Below are 22921 nucleotides of genomic sequence, written 5' to 3'. Positions count from 1 at the left end.
TCTTGCCTCAACCTGTGCTTGACTCTTTTTTCAACTCATCTTTTTAGGCTCTAAGTGCATTTACAGAGCACCTGCTGTATGTCTGGCACTGTGACCAAGGTAGATGTGGCCCTGTCCTTGGGAACTGACATTCTAGTTGGGAGATGGGTAGCAGAAAGTGCTTGGGGGGCAGAATGGGGAGCCTATGGTGGTGCCCTGTGGTGAAGCATTCCATGACCTGGCCCACAAGTCTGATCAGGAACTTGAATTTGTGCCAGTTGTATGTGTGGAACACAATGTTATTATGAATGAAATTGAGCAGCTCCTTAGGTGTTTCCTGTTTCTCTAATGATAGGAGTATTGATCTCTAGGGTTGATTTCTAGGAGTCCTTTATTAATTAGGGAGATGAGCCTTCTGTGAGACAAGCGGCCGATATCTCCCCATTTCTAGTCTGTTTTTTGACTTTGTAGACATGTTGGAGGGAAGGGCAGCCCTGAGGAGATCAGGTGAGTGGCAAGTGCAGACACCATGTGGGGTGAACTCTCCCTGCCTGATTTAAACTTGTATTTACTTTCTGATCAGATAAAGCATACTAGGATTACAAAATTCTAAGACAGCAGAAGTCAGAAGTGAAAGCCATGGGGGTTGGGAGTGAGGGGCAGGGCCAGTGCATCCTGGACATTTAGGGACAGCTGGGGAGCAATGTCAGTTTGCACCAGTAAGTCCACACAGGGTGATCTGTTTCCATCTGCATATAAGACCCCCCAGTGTTCAGCAGATGGAGGAAGGTCCCCAGGAGTCCTGCCCTCCCATCTTGGATGGCCCAACCTCCTACCCAAGTGCTCACTTTTCAAGTGTTTCTGCATTCTCTTTATTACTCTGACAGTTCACACTACATGCAGCTATAATTTGTCATTATTCCATATTATACTGTTCTTTATCAATTTACCTTTTTTAGGAGAGGGTCATCAGAGGTTCTACTATATATCACAGTAACATCTAGCAAAACTTACATATTAAGCGATGGAAGTTAACATTGGTTGAATGCCTTAACAATGACCAAATCTGGTTTTTTCCCATGGAAAAACTGTCTTGTTTATTTGATTAAACAAAAATTAAAATAAGCTCCAAGTGCTCACTTTTGACTTGCAACATGCACATCTCAGTGGGGGCAATGGGCAAGGAGGGAGACACTGCACCTGACCCCCGACTGGGCAGGGGAGTGCCCAGGGTCCACCCTTTGAGTGTCCACCTGCCACTCACAGGGTGGAGATCTGCTGCCCTTGCTTGCCTGTAGCACACATCCCAAGGGGCACAGGATCCATCTGCCAGGGAGTGGAGGCCCCATAGCAAATCCTGCACTTGGGAGACCCTGTCCTTGTTGTACAGGGGCAAGGTCCAGAAATCTGCTGCTCTTGATCTCGGAGGGAAAGCAGTGAGCAGTCCTGAAGAGAGATCTTAGTTCCTTGTCCAGGGATTGAACCTGGCTAACCTGGGTGAAAACCAGGAACCCCAGCAGTTTGACCACCAGGGGCTAGAGACTAGAAGCAAAGTGGCCCTGGTTCTTTCCCCTGTTTGAAAGCAAGCATGTTTCAAGGAGGCAAAAACTAAAAAATACATACAAAGTATATTATTAGAGAGGCAGTACAATGTATGGGAGAGCACACAGGTAAACAGTTTAAGTCAGAAGCAGGGCAGAGATACACGAAGCCAAAGAGAAAAGGTATGAATGTCCTTTGGTGAGTCAGAGACTAGGCAGAGAGAGAGGGCATGGGTATCCTGAAGGCGGAAGAGTGCAGTAAAGAGGGGATGTAAGTCACTTACACAGAACAGTCCTTCTGGGTCTCTGTGCATGTATGCTCAGTCGCTTCAGTCATGTCCAACTCTGCAATCTCATGGACTGTAGCCCGCCAGGCTCCTCTGTCCATGAGATTCTACAGGCAAGAATGCTGGAGTGGGTTGCCATCTCCTTCTTCAAGGGATCTTCCCGACCCAGGGACTGAACCCATGTCTTTTATGTCTCCTGCATTGGCAGGTGAGTTCTTTACAACTAGCACGACCTGGGAATGTTAATCACTTATATAGGACAATCCTGCTGCTGCTGCTGCTGCTAAGTCGCTTCAGTCGTGTCCGACTCTGTGTGACCCCATAGACGGCAGCCCACCAGGCTCCCCCGTCCTACCTTTGGCCAATTATCTTGTTCCTTTCTTTACACCTAACTGGGACTTGGATCCTCCCCAAGATGCTTGTGCAACTTTTTTCTAAACTGGATCCCACTGCAGAGGTTTATGGGTGCATGTCCACACTTATAATGGGGTGGAGCCCCTCCCTTTTCAACTGCCAAGAACCCTTTCTGCACATGTGCAGAAAAGTCTTCCTTGACCTCAGGCGAGGGTGCCTTATCTCTCTACTTCGACAGAGCTCAGCTTTCACCACTAGTTTTATCCTTGGAATGTCTGAGTGAGAACAAAGCTTGAATTTTACTTCACTTGACAAGTACCAGGTGTCCAGCCCAGAGGTCCATCTATCTCCTACCTCATTCTGAGCCTCAGTTTCTGCATCTGTCCCCCTTCCCCACTGTGTCCCCCGTCCATCTAGACCCCAGGCTTATGGCACTGACATTACTTCTGAAACTGAGCAGCGTCCTGTGAGGCTCCTGGGTCCACAGGGAGCCTTTTGGTCCGCCATTTCTTTTTTTTTTTTTTAATTGGAGGCTAATCACTTTACAATATTGTATTGGTTCTGCCATACATCAAGACAAATCTGCCACGGGTGTACATGTGTTCCCAATCCTGAACCCCCCTCCCACCAGAGTGAAGTAACCCAGAAAGAAAAACACCAATACAGTATACTAATGCATATATATGGAATTTAGAAAGATGGTAACGATAACCCTGTATGCGAGACAGCAAAAGAGACACAGATGTATAGAACAGTCTTTTGGACTCTGCGGGGGTCGGGGGTGGGGTGGCGATGATTTGGGAGAATGGTCTGCCATTTCTTGTAGGCAAGACTCCAGCTTCTATGAGTTCCAAAGGGCAGATCTGAACAGTTGCTAATCAGGGAGGAGCACTTGAGACAAGATTAAAGGGACCAGAGAAGCTCATCATGATTAGGAGGCCAGACCACCTGAGAGCCTGCCCACATTATAATCTTGTCAGCAACTTAACCCTTTGAAACTTTGCAGAAGAAAGAATGCATGACTGTTACTACCTTGATCCTACTACAATCATGTATCTCTGCCTGACTATAAGAGCTCTCCCCATCCCCCAGGGAGGGCGGCACAGTTCTTGAGGCACTAGCCTACTGTGTTCCCTCTTTGCAAAGAAATAAAGCCACTCTTTCTCCTCCATAACTCTGTCTCCGTATTTCTGTTCAGCATGGGTACACAGGGAGTCAAGATTTTACATCACTCTTAGAAAGGAACTGAGAGAAGTAAACGCTAGGAGCCATTGACTTTTGAAAAACCACAGGACTAACCTGGTGGTCGAATCTGCCTGCCAATGTAGGGGACATGGGTTCCATCCCTGGTCCAAGAAGATTCCACATGCCAAGGGGCAACTAAGTCCATGCTCCACAACTACTGAGCCTGTGCTCTAGAGCCCAAGAGCTGCAAATTCTGAGCCCGCGTGCCACAACCACGGAAACCTGCAAGCCCTAGAACCAGTGCTCTGGCATAAGAGAAGCCACCACAATGAGAAGCCTGTGTACCGCAACTAAAGAGTAGCCCCTGCTCACCACAACTAGAGAAAGCCCTCTCGCAGCCAAAAATAAATAAACAAATAAATAAAAACATACAGTCTTAAAGTTCCCAGTTATGCTTTATTCAGAGACCTTAGTGAAGACTAGGCTCTCAGCTCTGAGAAATTGTTCTGTGAATGAATAATGTTGCCTGCCATATCAGTAAACATAAAAAGATGCTGTAGCCATCAGTCATTACCACTGCCCCTTACGGTGAGAACTGGGAACTCAGGATGCAGACAAATGGGCTGCCCCTCCCCCAAGCCCTCAGCAACTGCAGCCACTCCCATCAATACACCGTAAGGGGACTCAGAATGGGAAAGAGAAGGATCATGGCCATAGATAGCTAAGGTGCATATAAAAGGGATGATTTCAATGAACCCAAACTCTTGCATCTTCCCATACAAAGAAAAGTGATAAATTCATCAACTTGAGATATCTGGTTTTCTTTATTAAACAGGAAACTTTTGATGCTTCAACTATCTAGTCTTCCTTGTAAAACTTCTATATATCCTGGCTCTTCCCTTACCTCTTTGGAGCAGTCCCTCAGAGCTATCTGAGAGGCTACCTCCCAGTATTGAAGTCCTTAGAAAAAGTCTGGCAGATAAAATAAAGCTCAGCTTTCAGGTGACTGTTTCAAAATTAAGAAGGAACCAGGATACACAGGAATTTTGCTAAAAGAAAAAAACAAAACAAAAAACCCACAAAGAAACTAAAAAACCCATGCAGTTGAACATCGGAAGATTACTAATTACAAAAACAGACACTTCAAGTTAATGATCTTAGTGCTTTACTATCTTTGGGAAGATGCAAGAACGTGGGTTCATTGAAATTATTCCTTAAATACAAATCTCAACTATCTGAGGCCAGTATCTTGTTTTTCTCCATCCTAAATTCCCCTCAAAGCGAGTGGTACAGAGGCAAAAGGCTTAATAGTGGGTATCATTTACCTTTACTGGGATGGCAGGCAACATTTTTTTGTCCACAGAGTCATGACCCAGCAAGAATGATGCAGAGTAATGCCGGGGTCAGGCCGGTTCCACTGGTGGGCAGGATGCCCCCTCCCTCTGGGAGGACTGCGCCCTAGGACCTGGAGCAGGCCTGGACTTCCTCTATCACCCCCAGGTCATGTTACACAATCTTCCTGTCCAAGGTAGATGCTGTCCCCCTCAGCTTAGGATAGACCCCACCTGGACTGCAAGGAGATCCAACCAGTCAATCCTAAAGGAAATCAGTCCTGAATATTCATCGGAAGGACTCATGCTGAAGCTGAAACTCCAATACTCCGGCCACCTGATGCGAAGAACTGACTTACTAGAAAAGATCCTGATCCTGGGAAAGATTGAAGGCCAGAGGATGAGATGGTTGGATGGCGTCACTGACTTGACGGCCATGAGTTTGAGTAAGCTCTGGGAGTTGGTGATGGACAGGGAAGCCTGGCGTGCTGCAGTCCGTGGGGTGGCAGAGTCCGACACGACTGAGCGACTGAACTGATCTGAACCCCTCCAGTAAGCATCCTCCAGTTCCCTCATGGGAGCGGGGAACGAGGTAGTTGGCGGGGCGGGAATAGGTGGCGGCGCGGAAAGCAGAAGCACCGCTGACTGCTGCAAAGAGCTCAACCATGTCTACAGTCTGGCTGGCCCGCCAGGCAAAGACAGGGCGGGACCAGGGCAGACCAAGATGGAGCCAGGACTGGGAGAAGTGCGTGGGCTACAAACGAAGTTGAGCCAAAGTTGGAGTGAGGCTCGAGCGAGGAGGGGAGGGGCTCAGGACTGCTCAGCGACGTAGCTAGCGCCGAGGGGGCGGAGCTACAATGGTGGTGTTTAGAGTCAGGATACGGCGGTGATTTAGCCCAGAGCAGCGGGGGCGGAGCTCAGTGAGGGGCGGAGCTGAGGGCACCTCCTGTGGGCGGGAGTCAGGCTCAAGGCTTTCGGAGGCCCGGTAACTAATGAGGACCGAGCGAGGGGCGGGGTTCAGGGTTGTGGTCGCGAACTAGTTAAGGTCTGCAAGGGTGGGGCTCAGTGAGGGCAGGGTTTAGAGCCCTAGCGTTGACAAAGACTAGGCCCTGGATTCCCGGAAGGGCGGATCCAGCGAGGGGCGGGGCTAAGGGCTCAGCGGCGTCCGTAGCCCACGCGTTAGGAAGCTGCACTGCAGGGAAAGCTGAGGGTTTTAGACCCTGCGGCAGCGCCGCCGACCCCATGGGCGGGGCCTAGCGGGAAGGGGCGGGCTCAGTGAGGGCGGGGTTAAAGCTTCGCCGAGAGGATACCAGGGGCGGGGCCCACCGGGAAAAAGCGGGCCGGAGCGGGAGGCGGTCAACCGGACCCACGGGCAACGCGCGGACAACCACACGGGCTGACAGCGGCAGGGGGACGGGTCGGGTCGGCCGAATGCACGGCTTGCCGCCGCCATGACAGGTGAGCGCGGTCCGCGGTCGTGCCTGCCATGCGGAGACAGGCACGCGGCCACGGTGGCGCGTAGGATCCGAGTGTCCCGATGCCACTCCTCGCTGCGACGGCGAGTGACCTTGCCCGTGACTGAGTGCCCTGTCGACAGGGCGACGGCAGAGCGGCGCGCGGCCCAGGGCTGGGTTCTTTGGGAGCGAGGCCAGGCCGGGTCTAGGAGGGTGCTTGGGGGCGGGGGCCATGGACAAGCTCTGGAGAGTTCTGGTGGGCAAAGCCACGTCATGCCCTGGAGGCTTCTGAGCGTTAGGGGCCGAGCCTTAGCGTGTTCTGTGCTGTGAGGCCAGGTCAAGCCATGGAAGGTTCTAGTGGCGGGGACCAGGTCTTGGGTGATTCCAGGAGGGCAGAGGCCAACGTATGTCTGCAGGTGGGGAGCTGCTGGGGTGAGGATCTGTGGCCTGGCACTAGGAGGTGAAAGTAATTGGTGGTAAGGAATACTCTCTGGGGTTCTACTGTGCTTCTATCAGGAGATATAGAAACTCTTGATAGAAGGCTGTGTCTTCTGTTAGGAGTCCCCTGAGAAGTCTGCCCAACGGGTGGTGCCTTCCTGGGCAGTGTGTGGTACCTGTGGGACTCTGGCATCTCCCAGGCTGCACCCCTTGTCCAGGGACAGGCCCGAGGGGATCTTGCACACACACTCTGTCTCCCAAGGCTTTGTGCCCCATCTGGACTGCCCCAGCCCCTCCAGCTTTTTTTTCCCCCCAGAATGCAGTCCCTAGCCCAGCCATCCTCCAAGGGCCTCTCGGAATGGGGACCCACCCACCACCTTCCTGATCCTGAGCAGAGTGATCCTCCTCTGTGGACCTTTCCCTGTAGGAGAAGCTCCATGAGAGTAACAGGCTAGTGAGAGTTCATGCCAGTGTAATCAGGGAGTGTGGTGGCTTCCAGAAGCCATACCTTATTTCAGGGAATGCTTTTGAGGTAAAAGTCACCTAGGGTGACCCACAGGGTCTGGGAGGCCCCTGAAGTCCCTGTTCTCTCTGTAGCTGTCACTGAAGTCCCAGCCTAAGTCCCATATACTAGTAAGATTTGATGGGCAGGAACCTGGTGATTTCCAGGACACCAGTGTACCAGCCTAAGCCAGAAGAGACCCCAGTTACTACTCATTCCCCTGTCGTCTCTCTGAACTGTTTTTAATCTGTGGCTGCTATTTCTGAGTAAAGTTGATCCTCTGACCTAGAGTTTCAAATGTGACAGTTTCAAATACGTGAATTTTTTTCGATGCATACATAACTACTGCCTGACCTGAGGTTGGTTGAATTCTCAGATGCAAAATTATGGATACAGAGGACTGACTGTAAAGTAATGTGTGGATTTTTGGCTCCTCGGGGTCTGTCGCCCAACCCCCTCACTGTTCAAAGGTCTATTGTACCTACTGTGCATCTGGTCCTGCATCAGATGCTTGCTACTCAGGCCTGCTGTATGGGGAAATATGGAATATCTCTGTGTGTGAATGAGGAAACAAAGACTCAGCTTGGGCAGGTGCCCTAGACTGCTGGGGCAGTCAGTGGCGGAGCCAGGACCAGACCTTGACCAGGCCCTCCAGTCCCCATTCTCCCTACAGTCTCTGTGTCCTGGGCTTCTAGAGGCCTCTTCCCTCAGAGTCCTTCATTTTGGGGATGGGGAACTAGGGCCCAGAGAGTGCAGGCCTGGGAGGGCCAAATGAACAGGCCTGCAAGGCTGTAGGTCCCAAGTTCCGGGCTTACTGTCTCCGTGCACCAGTAGCAACCTGTCTCGTTCTGGGGCCTTTATGAAGGGTCGCAGAGTGAGCGTGTGGAGCCTCATGCATCTGTGCAGGGCCACACTGACCAGGTATCACTGTAGCAATTACTGTTGCTGCAGAACCGGCTCCTTCCTTGTGGCGTGCTGGCAAGTGGGCCATTGCAGCTCCATGCCTGAGGCCAGGTTGGACACTGGGACAGGAGGGGATTCTGGGAGATTCATTTTGGGAGGGGAGGTTGAGGCCCAAGCATCTGGACTTTGTTGGGGGTGGTGGTGGGTGGGGAGCTCAGGAAAGTCTCTTGAGGGGAGTTGGCCAGGTGGAAACCATAGGGAGAGGTGTTCTTGTTCCTGGGAATCCGAAGCAGAATGCTGCAGTTGGGTGTTGCTGTGCAGGGTTGGCTCAGGGGCTGGGAGACCTGGTTGGCAAGTGAGGCCAGCTCCCACAGGGCCTCCAGTGCCAGGTCAGGCTAACAGGTTGGCCAGCCCAACTATGCTTGTGGTGCCAGTAGGGCAAGATGATGGGGGAGGGCACTTCCATGGTCACAGGGGACACGGGTTTGATCTTTGGTCTGGGAGGATTCAACATACCATGGAGCTTCTGTGCCCGTGCGCCACAACTACTGAGCCTGTGCTCTGGAGCCCATGAGCCTCAACTACTGAGCCCATGTGCCGCAGCTGCTGAGTCCACCTACCCTAGAGCCCGCACGCTGCAACTACTGAGCCTGTGTGCCTAGAGCCTGTGTTCTGCAACAAGAGAAGACACTACAAAGAAGAGTAGCCCCTGCTTGCTGCAACTAAAGAAAGCCTGCATGCAGCAGTGAAGACCCAGCGCAACCAAAGAAAAAAACAACGATGGGGGAGGTAGGGGGCTTAGCAAAGGCTGCTGGTGAAGGTCTGGTGAGTTTTTTTGCCAGAGCATTCATTTTCCTCCTTCCTATAAAAACTGTCTGGGACTGTCACTTGGGGCCAAACTGGTTTCCTTTCTTGTGCTTTGTCATGCCTGTGAATGGCCACCTGGGTGTGGTTTGTGTGCACAGCTCACAACGGCCACAGGAAGCACAGGGCACGGCAGAGCCCGGAGCTGTGGTCCCCAGGCTGTGCCATTATGCCAAGTGACTCACAGCTCCAGCCAGTGGTGGCTCCCCTGGCTAGCAGCCTGCAGGGTGGGAGGAGCCACTGCAGAAGTGCTAGTCACTGTCCACTGACAGCCCTTGCCCTGAGCCTTGGACCTATGTCCATTCGTTCCAAAACTCTTCAGTGAGTGCTTAGTGTGTGCCAGCCCTATGCACAGTGCACACACTGGCAGCACACACAAGACGGCCCGTGGCTTGGTCAGAAGCAGACATGATGCAGCTAAATTGCATGATTAATTAGTAGATTGATCAGAGAGGCAGAAATGGGCCCCAACACTGTGCCTGGGTCCTGAAATCAATCCATCACTCTCCAGCTGATTGAGTTCTTAAGCAGGTACCTTATCTATTTATTGTGCCTCAGTTTCTCCTTCTGAAAATGAGGGTAGTGGTCATGCTTGTGTAGCAGAGCTGATAGAAGAATGATGATGCACAGAGCTCCCAGAATGCCCAAGCATGGGTCCCAGTCCATGAACTATGGCCAATATTATTAACTCTTTAATCAGAGAGGCTACAGGTGATGAAGCCAGGTGGCCAGGAGGGTCCTGCCACATGGTGGTGACAGATGTCTCTGCATCCCTGTCCATGGCTTCTTTACCACGTTGGAGCTCTGACAAGTCTGTCTTCAAAATATACTTTCAGAGACTGGGAGAATCAAAAGTTAGAAATTCTTATTCTGGGGGGAATAGACAATCCAGGAGGAGGTAGCATCAGGAGAGAGAGATGAGAAGGTAAATGGTCTATTGAGTTGGGCCCACGGAAGAAATCGGGAGGAGGCCCCACTTGTTCCAACTCAGTGACCCTATTTTTTAAAAATCAACTTTATTGAGGTTTACTTATAAATACACTCATTTTTAGTGAAAAATTCTCTTAAGTTTTGACAAATGTATATACTCATGGAACAACTGGCCCAGGCCAAATCAAGCTAGAACGTTTCTGTCACTCCAGAAAGTCCTTCATGCTCCTTTCCAGTGAACACCACCCAATCCAAGAATTCATCTCCTTTCTGTGACTGTTGTTTTCATCTTTAAAATTCAACAATGGAGGGTTTCCCTGGTTGCTTAGTGGTAAAGAAACTGCTTGTCAATGCAGGAGACATTTATCCCAGATCTGGGAAGATCCCACAAACTGCAGAGCAGCTCAGCCCTTGTGCCACAACTATTGAGCCTGTGCTCTAGAGCCCACGAGCTGCAACAGCTGAGCCCTGTGCACCGCAACTAGAGAGTCGCCCCTGCTCACCACAACTGGAGGAGAGCCCGCACAGCAACGAAGACCTAGCACAGCCAAAAATAAAATAGATAAAATTTTAAAAGAAAAAAAATTCAACAATGGAATTCCCAAATAGTATTTCTTATTAATTACTAGAATTTACTTTTGGAGCATTTTTAGTTTATAGACAATCTAGCAGATAGCACAGAGGGCTCCCCCCACCCCATTTCCTCTATTATTAGTAGTTTGCATTTGTATGGTTGTTAGCCAATAGTGATACAGTATTATTAATTTCAGTTGTTACTAAAGTCCATATTAATATGATGATTCATTCCTTGTGTTGTACACTGTATGAGTTTTTTGAAAAATTCATGATGTCCAGTATCCACTATTACAGTATCATACAAGAAGTTTTACTGGGTTAAACATCTTCTGTGCTCCATCTATTTATCCCTCCCTCTTCCATAACCCTTGGCAACCTCTAATCTTTTTACTGTCTCCATTGTTTTGCATTTTCTAAAATATATACTTGGGATCATATAGTATATAGCCTTTTCAAATTGGCTTCTTTAACCTTTAACAAAATGCATTTGTTTCCTCAATGTCTTTTTGTAACTTTGTAGGTCTTTTTATCACTTTTTATTCCATTGTAACTTATTAAACTGAACCACAGTTTAATATATTATCCACTTACCTTTATATGTATTTTGTTGTTCAGTAGCTAAGTCGTGGCCGACTGTTTGCAAGCTTGCTCAGGCTCCTCTGTCCTCAACTATCTCCTGGAGTTTGCTCAGATTCATGTCCATTTATATGTATATGTGTGGTAAAATATACAGAACATAAAATTTACCATTTTAACCATTTCATTGGGATTAAATACATCCACAGTGCTGTGAAACTGTGCATTTCAAGAACTTTTTCAAAGGGAAACTGTGTACTCATTAAACAAAAACTCCCCTTTCACCCCTACCTGCAGCCCCTGTTAATCACTATGGTACTTTCTCTGTCTTTAGAACTTGCTTATTCTAGATAGTTCATATAGTGGAATAATACATTTGTCCTTTTGTATGGGCTTCCCTGGTGGCTCAAATGGTAAAGAGTCTGCCTGCAATGCAGGAGACCCGGGTTTGATCCCTGGGTCAGGAAGATCCCCTGGAGAAGGAAATGGCAACCCACTCCCGTATTCTTGCCTGGTAAATCCTATGGACGGAGGAGCTTGTGGGTTACAATCCATGGGGTCGCAAAGAGTCAGACACGACTGAGCAACTAACATAACACTTCACTTCATTTGTCCTTTTGTGTCTAATTTATTTCACTTAGCATATGGTTTTCATGGTTCATCCGTGTTTTTGAACCCATGTATTAGAATTCCGTTCCTTCTTATGATTGTATGGTATTCCGTTGTATGTATACCATATTTTGTCTATCTGTTCATCTGTCTGTGGACACTTGGGTTGTTTTTACCTTTTGGCTTTTGTGAATAAATGCTACTCTGAACTTGACATGCACATATCTGTTTGAGTCTCTGCTTTGAATTCTTTTGAGTGTATACCCAGGAATGGAATTGCGGATGTATTTAACTTTTTGAAAAACAGCCATACTGTTTTCCATAGTAGCTGTACTATTTTACCTGCCCACGGAGTGCATGAGAGTTCCAGTTTATCCTCATCCTCATATTCATATTCCCTCTCTCCATATATTTATTTTACCCTAATGAGTATAAAGTGGTATCTCATTGTATTTTGACTTGCTTTTTGCTAATGACTAGTGATGTTGAGCATCTTTTCATGTACTTAGCAGTCATTTGTCCATCTTTGGAGAAATACCTGTTCAAGTATTTTGCTCATCGTTGTATTGGTTATTTTGTAGGATTTTTTTTGTTGTTGAGTTGTAGGAGTTGTTTTTATATTCTCTCTCTTTCTATATATGTTAATCCCTAACCAAATATATGCTTTGCAAATATTTTCTCCCATTCTATGGATTGTCTTTTCACTTTTTTTTTTTAACTCAAAATAGTGTTAATTTCTGGACTTTCTAGTCTATTACATTGGTCTGTATGTCAGTGCCACAGTTTTGATTCCTGTAGCTTTGTAGTAGATTTTGAAATGAGGAAGTGTGAATCATCCACTTTGTTCTTTTTTTGAGGATTGTTTTGGCTGTACAAGTCCCTTGAGATCCCATATGAATTTTAGAATAAAAAAAGATAAAAAAAGATTTATTGCAGTTTGGATAGGGGTCACATTGAATTCCTGGATTACTTTGGGTAATATTGTCATCTTCACAATATTAAGTCTTCCAACCCATGGACATGGAATGTCTCTCCGTTTATTTGTATCTTTTAGCAAATCTTTGAGTAGTGTTTTATAGATCAGTGTACAAGTCTTCTATCTCCTTGGTTAAATTTATTTCTAAGTGTTTTATTCCTTTTTAAAGTTTTTTTTAAGAGTTCAGTGTTTTATTGAATGTGTTACTGAAGAGGTTTGTCAAAAAGACCAAAGCCCATGGCATCATTAGACTTTTCAGACTCTTATTTTTTTGCCTCTGCTTTCTTCTCAGCTAGGGCAGCAGTGGTGAAGAGAACTGGACCTACGGCTGGTGCAGCACCAGCTGCTAGGGGCAGATCCACCAGCCCCCACGTGGCAGATGAGGCTCCCGATGTTGACACTGGCCAAAGCCTTTGCAGACAAGCCTGGCCAGAAAGGGTCAACACTTATGCAGGCTGCTTTAAGGAGGGCGCTGGTTTTGTTGTTGTTGGCTGCACTGGGTCTTCATGGCTGCATGCGGGCTTTCTTAATATGTTGTTGTTCAGTTGCTAAGTCAGGTCCAACTCTTTTCGACCTCATGGACTGTAGCATCCCAAGCTCCCCTGTCCTCCATCCTCTCCCAGAGTTTGCTCACATCCATGTGCATTGAGTCAATGATGCTGTCTAACCATCTCATCCTCTGCCAGCCCCTTCTCCTTCGCCTTCAATCTTTCCCAGCATCAGTACCTTTTCCAATGAGTCAGCTCTTTGCATCAGGTGGACAAAGTATTGGAGCTTCAGCATCAGTCCTTCCAGTGAACTTTCAGGGTTTATTTCCTTTAGGATTGACTGGTTTGATCTCCTTGCAGTCCAAGGAACTCTCAAAAGTCTTCTCCAATACCAAATTTGAAAGCATCAGATCAACACTTAGCCTTCTTTATGGTCCAGTTCTCACATCCGTACATGACTACTGGAAAAACCATAGCTTTGACTAGGCGGACCTTTGTTGGCAAATGATGTGTCTGCTTTTTAATGCGCTGTCTAGGTTTCTCATAGCTTTTCTTCCAGGGAGCAAGGATTTTTAAATTTCATGGCTGCAGTCACCATCCACAGTGATTTTAGAGCCCAAGAAAATTAAATCTGTCACTGCTCCCACTTTTTCCCCCTTCTGTTTGCTGTGAAGTGACGGACCAGAATGCCATGGTCTTAATGTTTTGAATGTTGAATTTCAAGCCAGCTTTTTCACTCTCCTCTTTCACCCTCATCAAGAGGCTCTTTAGTTCCTTTTCACTGTCTGTCACTAGAGTGGTATTATCTTCATATCTGAGGTTGTTGATATCTCTTCCAGCAATCTTGATTCCAGCTTGTGATTCATCCAGCCCAGCATTTTACATGATGTACTCTGCATTTAAGTTAAAATAAATATTAAGTAAATAAGTATTTAAGTTAAATAAGGGTGACAATATACAGCCTGTCGCACTCCTTTCCCAGTTGTGAACCAGTCAGTTGTTCCATGTCCTGTTTTAGTTGTTGCTTTTTAACCCACATACAGGTTTCTCAGGAGTCAGGTAAAGTGGTCTGATATTCCCATTTCTTTTAAGAATTTTCCACAGTGTGTTGTGATCCACTCAGTCAAAGGCTTTAGCATAGTCAATGAAGCAGAAGTAGGTGTTTTTCTGGAATTCCCTTGCTTTCTCTGTGAGCCAGTGAATGTTGACAATTTGATCTCTGATTCCTCTGCTTTTTTCTAAACCCAGCTTGTACATCTGGAAGTTCTCAGTTCACATACTGCTGAAGCCTAGCTTCAAGGATTTTGAGCATAACCGTGCTAGCATGTGAAATGAGCGCAGTAGTACAGTAGATTACATGTTCTTTGGCCTTGCTCTTCTTTTGGATTGAATTGAAAACTGACCTTTTCCAGTCACGTGGTCACTGCTGAGTTTTCCAAATTTGCTGACGTATTGAATGCAGCACTTTAAAATCCTTTAGGATTTGAAATAACTCAGCTGGACTTCTGTCACCTCCACTAGCTTTGTTTGTAGTAATGCTTCTTTTTTTTTTTTTTTCTTTTACAATGTTTCCTCTGACAGGTTACAAGACAAACACCCAGTTTGCCTGAGTTTTAAAAGGTTATTTCCTTTGCCCCACTTGAATGACCAATAAAGACATAAGTCCAATTGGCAGAGTGAAAGCGGGTGTGTAGGAATGCTTCTTAAGGCCCACTTGACTTCACACTCCAGAATGTCTGGCTCTAGATGAGTGACCATACCATTGTGATTATCTGGGTCATTAAAACCTTTTTGGTATAGTTCTTCTGTGTATTCTTGCCACTTCTTCTTAATCTCTTCTGCTTCTGTTAGGTCCTTATACCATTTCTGTCCCTTATCGTGTCCATCCTTGCATGAAATGCTCCCTTGATATCTCCAGTTTTCTTGAAGAAATCTCTAGTCTTCCCATTCTATTTGTTTTCCTCTATTACTTTGCACTGTTCATTTAAGAAGGCCTTCTTATCTCTCCTTGCCATTCTCTGGAACCCTGCATTCAGTCGGGTACATCTTTCCCTTTTTCCCTTGCATTTCGCTTCTCTTCTTTCCTCAGCTATTTGTAAGGTCTCCTCAGGCAACCACTTTGCCTTCTTGCATTTCTTTTCTCGATGCATATTTCTCAACACTTTTATTTCTGACACTTTTGGTTACCAAATGTGTGTGGGGGTTTCCTCTGTCAAGCAATTTTCCAGTTCTTTGGTGGACACCAACTGGGTGTCCTATAAATTTAACTCAATTCTTACACCATCTATCTGGAGAGTGTCAGATCGCATAGGTTCACTTTCGGCTCAGTCCCACAAGATTGCCCCCACTTGAAATGCCAGTCACCAGTCCAGGCTGCCCCCTGTGCTTCTAACTGACTGGCTATAAATCAGATTTCCCCTGACTGTCATTTGCTAGAGCAGTTCACAGAACTCAGGAAAACACTTACTATTCACAGTTTGTTACAAAGGATATTTCAAGGATACAAGTGAACATCCAGGTGGAAGAGAAGCACAGGGCAAAACACGTGAGAAGGGGCATGGAGCTTCCATGCTCCTCCCAGGCACCTCCATGCGTTTAGTAACTGGGAGGTGCTCCAAACCCCGCTTTGGTTGGGGGGAAGGCTGTGGAGGCTTCCTTAGGTAGGCATGAGCTTCCCTGGTGGCTCAGCTGGTAAAGAATCTGCCTGCAATGCGGGAGACCTGGGTGCTATCCCTGGGTTGGGAAGATCCCCTGGGGAAGGGAAAGGCTACCCACTCCAGTATCCTGGCCTGGAGAATTCCATGGACTGCATAGTCCATGGGGTTGCAAATAGGAATATAGGAATATTGTGAATATAGGAAAGTGAAGTCGCTCAGTCATGTCCAACTCTTTGCAATCCCATGGACTGTAGCCTATCAGGCTTCTCCGTCCATGGGATTTTCCAGGCAAGAGTGCTGGAGTGGATTGCCATTTCATCTTACTGTAAATCACAGTATCACAAATCTATTCTGTCAATCTATGTCTTTCGATTAGAGAGTTTAATCCATTTATATTTAATTACTGACAATTAAATAAGGGACAACTTGTTTCTACCTTTTTGCTGTTTGTTTTCTGTATGTCTTGTAGCTTTTTTTTGTCCTTCATTTCTTCCATTACTTCCTTTTGTGTTGATTTTCTGTAGTGACACGTTTTGATGTTCTTTTGTGTATATTCCATGGACATTTTCTTTGTGGTTACCATGGGGGTTATGTTTAATATTGTAAAGTTACAGCTGTCTAATTTGAATCGATACCAGCTTAACTTCAGTCACATACAGAAACTCCTCCTATATAGCTCTGCCTGCCCGCACACCAACCCCCCATCCTCTGGGTCCACCAGGAAACAGACAAGCTGCCTCACATAGGTAAGGTGGTGTACTTGTTCAGGTAGCTAGGGCTGCAGGGCCTTGGGACCCTTCCTCAGAGATTCTTTGCCATCTGCCCACCAACTTCTTCCCATCCACTCCCTGCCTTTAAAGGCTTGTCATTCTAAGGGACATTCTTAATGGGAGAGATAGTGTAACAGTGATGTTTTAATGATGATTCTGAAAGAAAAAAACAAAAGGATAAGCATTTCCCAGCCTCCTGGGTAGCAGGCGTGTTGGTCTGCTGTTTGTGGCAGCTTCCCAAGGCCTTGCAGATACGATGTCTGGTGGCCATGCCAGCTAAAAGTGGCCAGGCCACTCTAAACCCTGTGCTTCTGTCTGTGTGTCTCCTGTCCCCATGACAACAGTGGCTGTAGGAGCTTTGGAGCTGGGCCTTCTCTCGCTGCTGTGTCCTTCCTCAGGCCTGCCTATTTCCAGAGAGCACTGGGGGCCCTGCAGACAGCAGACTCTTCACCCTTCTGAGTTGTTTTGTGATAAGCTCTCAGGCACAGAAGAGAGGAGGAACCAGAGGCTCTGCTCTGCTCTTGAGCACTCTGTACCTTTATCACTGCACCCACCCACCCCACTCTTTTGCAAGGGGATTGGCATGACATGGGGGATTCCTGGGCTTTGCATGAGTTGGGATGTCAGCAGTTGTCCGGATGCTTACAGCTGGTACACCTCTTGGTGGGCACAGGACCTTACTGTGAGGAGTCCCTGCCATGGCTGTGCCATGGTGTGTGGGACTCAACACCTCCTCCTTGGGCTGTGCTGGCTCATGTTGTTCTGTGTTCTCTGCTTCTGTTTCAGAGCAAACCTACTGTGATCGCCTAGTCCAGGACACTCCTTTCCTCACCAGCCTCGGACGCCTGAGTGAGCAGCAGGTGGACAGGATTATCCTCCAGCTAAACCGCTACTATCCCCAGATCCTCAGCAACAAGGACGCGGAAAAGGTGCCAAGGAACCTGAGGCTGCTCTCCCATCCTTTCCTCTCTGGGCTGGGAGAAGCGGGGGGCAGGACAGCTTGGAGGTGAAAACCTATCTCCTTGGGGTGACCTTAGGCCTAGAACATCATTTTTTTGAGCTTTAGTTTCTTTAGATGTCATCAGAACTTCTGGCCCCTTTCAGAAATGCTGGAGGATCACAGGAGAGGTGTGACAACATGAGACAGACCTGGGAGGGGAACAGGGGAGTACCAGGGTGGGAGGGGAGCAGGGATACCAGACTCTACTGAGTGCTGCAGAACTCTTCACTCAGCATCTTCCAAAAGTTCAAAATGGGCAGTCATTTTGGGTGTGATCTGGCCCGTCCTCTTCGGGGACACTGGATGAGAGTGGGTGCTCCTTGTGCACCCCACCCACTTCTCTGGCTCCCTTGTGGCAATGGGGGTGGGTGCCAGAGACTAGCTGGGGCTCTGGGGCACATGACCTGCCTCCCAGCTGAGTGACAGAGCGAGCCCTTCTCCTCTTGGGGCCACATGCAGGGCTCTCTGGAGGGTAGAGGCCTCTCCAGGGGACAGATGATATTGATCCTCGACAGAGCTAGAATCCACCCACACCCTGCTACTGGCTCAGATGCTTGTTGAGTTATAAAAGTAGTCCAGTAAGTTGAAAAGTAGGGGCTCAAATTTCTGTCTTGTAATTAAAAGTCTAATATGCATTCACTATTTTAAAACAATTTTGAAAAGCTTCAGATGTTGACATGAGAAAAAGGAAACTCCACACACACACACCCGCATGGTTCCTTTCCTCAGAGGTACCCATGGTTTCTGCTGCACACCTGCCTTTGCTTTGCGTTTCTGTCCTTTTGTGGTTCCACTCTAGTTTCTTGTAGAATGGTCCACCACCACCAGGTGGCAGCACCGGGCCATAGCCTCCATGTTCTGGGAGTCAGTGCGGGTACCCTGTCCATTGACCTTTACAACCACATATGTTTCAGTCAGCCACATCGAAAAAGCCACCTTTTTTTCTCCTTAACCTTTGATATCGCAGAAGGCAGTGGCACCCCACTCCAGTACTCTTGCCTGGAAAATCCCATAGATGGAGAAGCCTGGCAGGCTGCAGTCCAGGGGGTCGCTGAGAGTCAGACACGACTGAGCGACTTCACTTTCACTTTTCACTTTCATGCATTGGAGAAGGAAATGGCAACCCACTCCAGTGTTCTTGCCTGGAGAATCTCAGGGACGGGGGAGCCTGGTAGGCTGCCGTCTATGGGATCGCACAGAGTCGGACACAACTGAAGTGACTTAGCAACCCTTGATATATTTTTTAAAACTTGAATCACATTCCTGTAGACTATGAACTGCTAGAAGTTATCATTTATGCCATTACCTTGAAGGTTCCCTATAATGATCATACCGTGTAGGTTTATTATTTCCTTTTTTACACGTGGGAAAACCAAGTTAGCAAGCCGCTAAGTTTCCACACTTGGAATAATGTCACCACCATCTTTCTTGGTGACCTGTCGAGACCTCCAATGCGAGTGCAAGGATTAGTGGCCGTGTAGCACAGTCTTGGGCACTGCATGGGAGTGGTTGAGTCTTTGGTAGCAATTGCTACCTCCCCATGGTTGTTCCAGCCACGAAGGTGGCATCACAGCCATTGAGAAGGCTGGGGCTGGGGGGTGAATCCGGAGTCCTCCAGCCTGATCTCTCTGTGCCCCTTCCTCCTCCAGTTCCGGAACCCCAAGTTGTCTCTGCGAGTGCGTCTCTGCGACCTCTTGGGCCACCTGCAGCGGAGCGGTGAGCGGGATTGCCAGGAGTTCTACCGGGCCCTGTACATCCACGCCCAGCCCCTGCATAGCTGCTTGCCTAGCCGGCACGCCCTGCGTAAGTGCGTGTCCCAACCCCCTGGCCTTGGCATCTCCTTGTTCAGCCCTTCACCAGAGACAACCCTCTGGTTGCGTCTTGTGTGACCCTCAGAGAGTGTAGAGAGATTATTTCAGACAAGACAGATATCTCTGTCTCCAAGGTTCCCTGTCTCTGTCTCTCCATGTCACTGTGTATGTCTCTCTCCTTCTCTTTGTCTCCCTTTTTCTTGTGCTCTTTATTTCTTACACAAAAGTATCTTGTGCATGTAGTCCTACCCTTGCCTCTATAATCTAATGAACCTGGGAATCCTTACGCTTCTGATCAGAACTAGCTCACAGCTGTAGGCTATACCAGCCTTGAGTGAACTGCCTCCCACGACAGAGGTTGTATCTACTTTCACCCAGGTAGAGCCTCATGGTGTGGATGTTTCTGTACAACAGTCTCTGGCACAGACGGCTGGTCCAGGACAATGTGTTTTGGTTTAGAAGTGCCAGCCCATGACCCAGGAGGCTTGAGAGGGATCCTCTGAGCTGCCAGGATGGGTACAGGGAAGGCACAGGTAGGGGTGGCAGCTCAGTCTTGAGGCCTCTGCACCCAGGTCCCCAGGGGAGTGGCTACTGTCCCTCAATCCTCACATGAAAGGCTGGAGGCCGTGAGGGCAGAGGTGGCTCACCTCAGGCCACTCAGCTGGACCAGGGGCCCCAAGCACAGGCTGGCAGGCCTGGGCCCTGAGCTGCAGCATGGAACGGCCCTGTCACCCCAGCTGTCAGGACCACACAGCCCTGCCTGGAGTCAGGGACCTTCCAGGGTGCCCTCAGGGTTATCAAGAAGCTGGTTGACTGGGGAGCCCAGGGAGGTCTGGGGAAGAGAAAGGGCGCCCTGCCTTCACTCAGCACCATCGGACTTGGGACAGGCAGGTGTTTGCACTGTTGGGTGCCTTGTGGTTGCCAGGGAACAATGAAATCCCCATCCCATGGTCCTCAAGTTCCCACGAAGTGGACAAAAGGAGAAGACCCCAGACTGTGCAGGGGTCCTTCCCTGGTGCTGACTACCCCCCTCCCCCGCCCACTGCCCCAGACACAGTGTGGAGGGCTCAGCACCCGCACAACCCAAGGGGCCTGGGTGGTCTGCGGGGAGGGGCCTTGGCGGCCCCCTTGGTTTCTCGATGGCAGGCGACCACCTTACTCTCCAGCTCCCCCATGACTAACCACGCCCTGTGATTTTGTTTCCAGAGAACTCAGATTGCACAGAGCTAGACTCGGGCAACGCAAGCTGTGAGCTCAGTGACAGGGGTAACCGCCTCCCACTTCCCTTTTCTCTGTCCCCTGACCCAGGGCTCCACCTCTGTCTTGGGGGCTTCTCATTCCAACTTGGGTTCCAGTCCTGGCTGCCCATTGGACAGATCCCCTTAGGGTGCTCACTAGGGGTATCCCTGCCTGGCTGACCCCAGCACAAGGTGTGAGCCTGTCCTCGAGGTCTCCGGACCCCTCCCCACCCCTCAGGGCTCGGGGAGCTGCTCACGCGCATTTCTCCCCAGGACCTGTGGCCTTCCTGACCTGCCTCGGCCTGGCCGCGGGCCTGGCGCTTCTCATCTACTGCTGCCCTCCAGGTGGGTGCTGCTGGGCCAGGCCTCGGCCAGTCCTCCCCACGCCCTGGGGCTGAGCCCTGCCAGATGGACGGAGGCCCACACCTGAGGCCCCGCCTTGTGACCCAGTGTGGCATGCCCGCCGTCGCTTTCCTGCCATGCTGACCTTGTCCAGGTCCTGGGTGGGAGCGGTGCGTGGGGACCCCACATCACTCAGGTGTGGGCTGGTGATGCTGCGAGGATGAGAGAAGGTACCTTCTGGAGGAGTTCTGAGACCCCCTTGTCTTCCAGACCCCAAGGTGCTTCCAGGGGCCCGGCGTGTCCTGGGCTTCTCCCCTGTCATCATTGACAGGCACGTCAGCCGCTTCCTGCTGGCCTTTCTCACAGATGACCTGGGGGGCCTCTGACCGACCCCAGCCCTGCCTGCCTGCGTGTTGCTCTCCAGGGGCTTGCTTCTTTCCTAAGTGTTTATTTCTTGCTATTTATAATTTCTGTAATAAGCACTTTACTTTCATTGTACAGAGGTGTTCAACAATATTAAATGTTTGAGTCTCATCCCTTCTCTCAGGAGTGTTTTCTAGATGATTCCAATTCAAGACACGACAGCGTCTCTAACTAAGGTTGATCCTGTGGGTTCTTCACTTCCTGAGTCCAACCCAAGACCCAGGTCCTGCCCAGGCTGCCTTCCCGGACTCCTCTGAGCCTGGGTCTCACCCCTCTGTGTGGACTACCCAACCCCAAATGTCCCCGGCTGTCCCCCAGTGCCCTCTTCCAGATGTAACCCTGCCGCATGTCCTGCCCCTCCTTCTGGGGCCTCCTTCCACTGCTTCTCTCCAGAACTCCCTGCCTTGAGCCCTGCTTGCCATCCCCCACCTGGAGCACTGTTGCTCCCCACACCTGCCCCCCATCTGCTCTCTGTCCCAGTCCTCAGCCCCAGGCCCGGAGGATGGACAGGCAGGCCCTCTGGACTGCTCTGTTACCCTCCCTCGGCTCACAGGGCCGCCAGGGCCAAAGGCGGAGCACCGAGCCCTCTTGGATGTGCACAGGGACGTTTCTGTGACAAGATCCTGAGCCTGAGGCCAGGAGGTGAGACAGATGGGTACAAGCTCCCTGGCTGAGGAGACAGGCCCTTGTCCCCAAGGCAGTTACAGGGCTCGGCTCAGAACAAGGGGCTTGCATGTGGCCAAACCCCAGGCCATTAGTGGAGGGCCATGGCGGGGCACCAGCCCAATGCCTTGTGATGCTCTAGTGCTGCATGTGTTGCTTTGACTCCTCCCAGCAGCCCCAGAAGGTGGGGGCTGCTGCCCTTGCTTTCCTGATGAAGAAGCTGAGACTGAAAGGAGAGGCACTGAGCCAAGAAAGGAGGACCCGGCACGTGAGGGGCTCGACCACCACCTTCATTCCCTTCCTATGACATGTCCCAGGGAGATACCCCCATCAGCCCTCTTGTCTCTGTCTAGTCACCAGAGCCAACGCCCAGTTCCTGGGCCCTGTGAGGCTCCTCAGATCCCACTATCCGGGAGACGGAGCCCCTCCCTCCTGGGGAAGCGATGACCTTGGCTTTGGGGGTCAGGGACACATGTATGGTCAGAGCCTAGAAATGAACACAAAATCCAGGTGGAGAGGAGGTTGAGACAGAGTACACAGAACCCTCTAGGACTTCTAGAGATGAAAAGTATAATTGTGCCATTTGAAGTCTTGGGCTCTGGTTCCTCACGCCCTCCCCTAATGGCCTGGGGGAGCCCTTTGTTGGCCCCACACAGCCCCTTGTTCTCAGAGCCAAGCCCTGTAATTGCCTTGGGGAGATGGGCCTGTCCCCTCAGCCAGGGAGTTCGTACCCATCTGTCTCACCTCCTGGCCTCAGGCTTAGGATCTTGTCATAGAAAAGTCCTTGTGGACACAGAAGGGTGAGTGTCCACATCCAAGCGGGCTTGGTGCTCTACCTTTGGCCCTGGGGGCCCCATGAGCCGAGTCCCCACTGCTGGGCCGTGAGTGCCCACTGCCCTCCAGGCTGTGGCTGCATGGCCCCTGTCCTCTGCAGAGCCCTGTCACCACCCTCATTACCAGTGAGCTCAGCGCCCAGGACCACACAGCACCCGAGAGTGCCCTCCCCACGTGCGCTCACACACAC

The 22921-nt window shown here is 49.6% G+C and overlaps 1 protein-coding gene and 1 non-coding gene across 3 annotated transcripts; one reads left to right on the top strand and one right to left on the bottom strand.

Annotated features, from left to right (window-relative positions):
* Positions 1-5950: 5950 nt before the first annotated feature.
* Positions 5951-21345, top strand: CARD19 (caspase recruitment domain family member 19). 2 transcript variants are annotated; one of them, XM_005901840.3, is made up of 6 exons: positions 5952-6135; positions 17207-17349; positions 19070-19223; positions 20438-20497; positions 20743-20814; positions 21082-21345. In XM_005901840.3, exons 1-6 carry the CDS (start codon positions 6129-6131, stop codon positions 21195-21197), a joined length of 552 nt encoding a protein of 183 aa, XP_005901902.1. In that variant the 5' UTR covers positions 5952-6128; the 3' UTR covers positions 21198-21345. The 2 variants fall into 2 exon arrangements, with proteins under 2 accessions (XP_014335635.1, XP_005901902.1); XM_014480149.2 differs by lacking the exon at positions 20438-20497 and having other exon boundaries at positions 5951-6135.
* Positions 14557-14683, bottom strand: LOC138989031 (small nucleolar RNA SNORA27). The gene has a single exon (XR_011465276.1). It is a non-coding gene; the product is annotated as a small nucleolar RNA SNORA27 (small nucleolar RNA).
* Positions 21346-22921: the final 1576 nt, after the last annotated feature.

This window comes from Bos mutus, chromosome 8, assembly GCF_027580195.1.
Source record: "Bos mutus isolate GX-2022 chromosome 8, NWIPB_WYAK_1.1, whole genome shotgun sequence".
Lineage (NCBI taxonomy): Eukaryota > Metazoa > Chordata > Mammalia > Artiodactyla > Bovidae > Bos > Bos mutus.
Note: the sequence above shows the minus strand (reverse complement) of the source record. Positions and strands in the feature narration are given on the sequence as shown.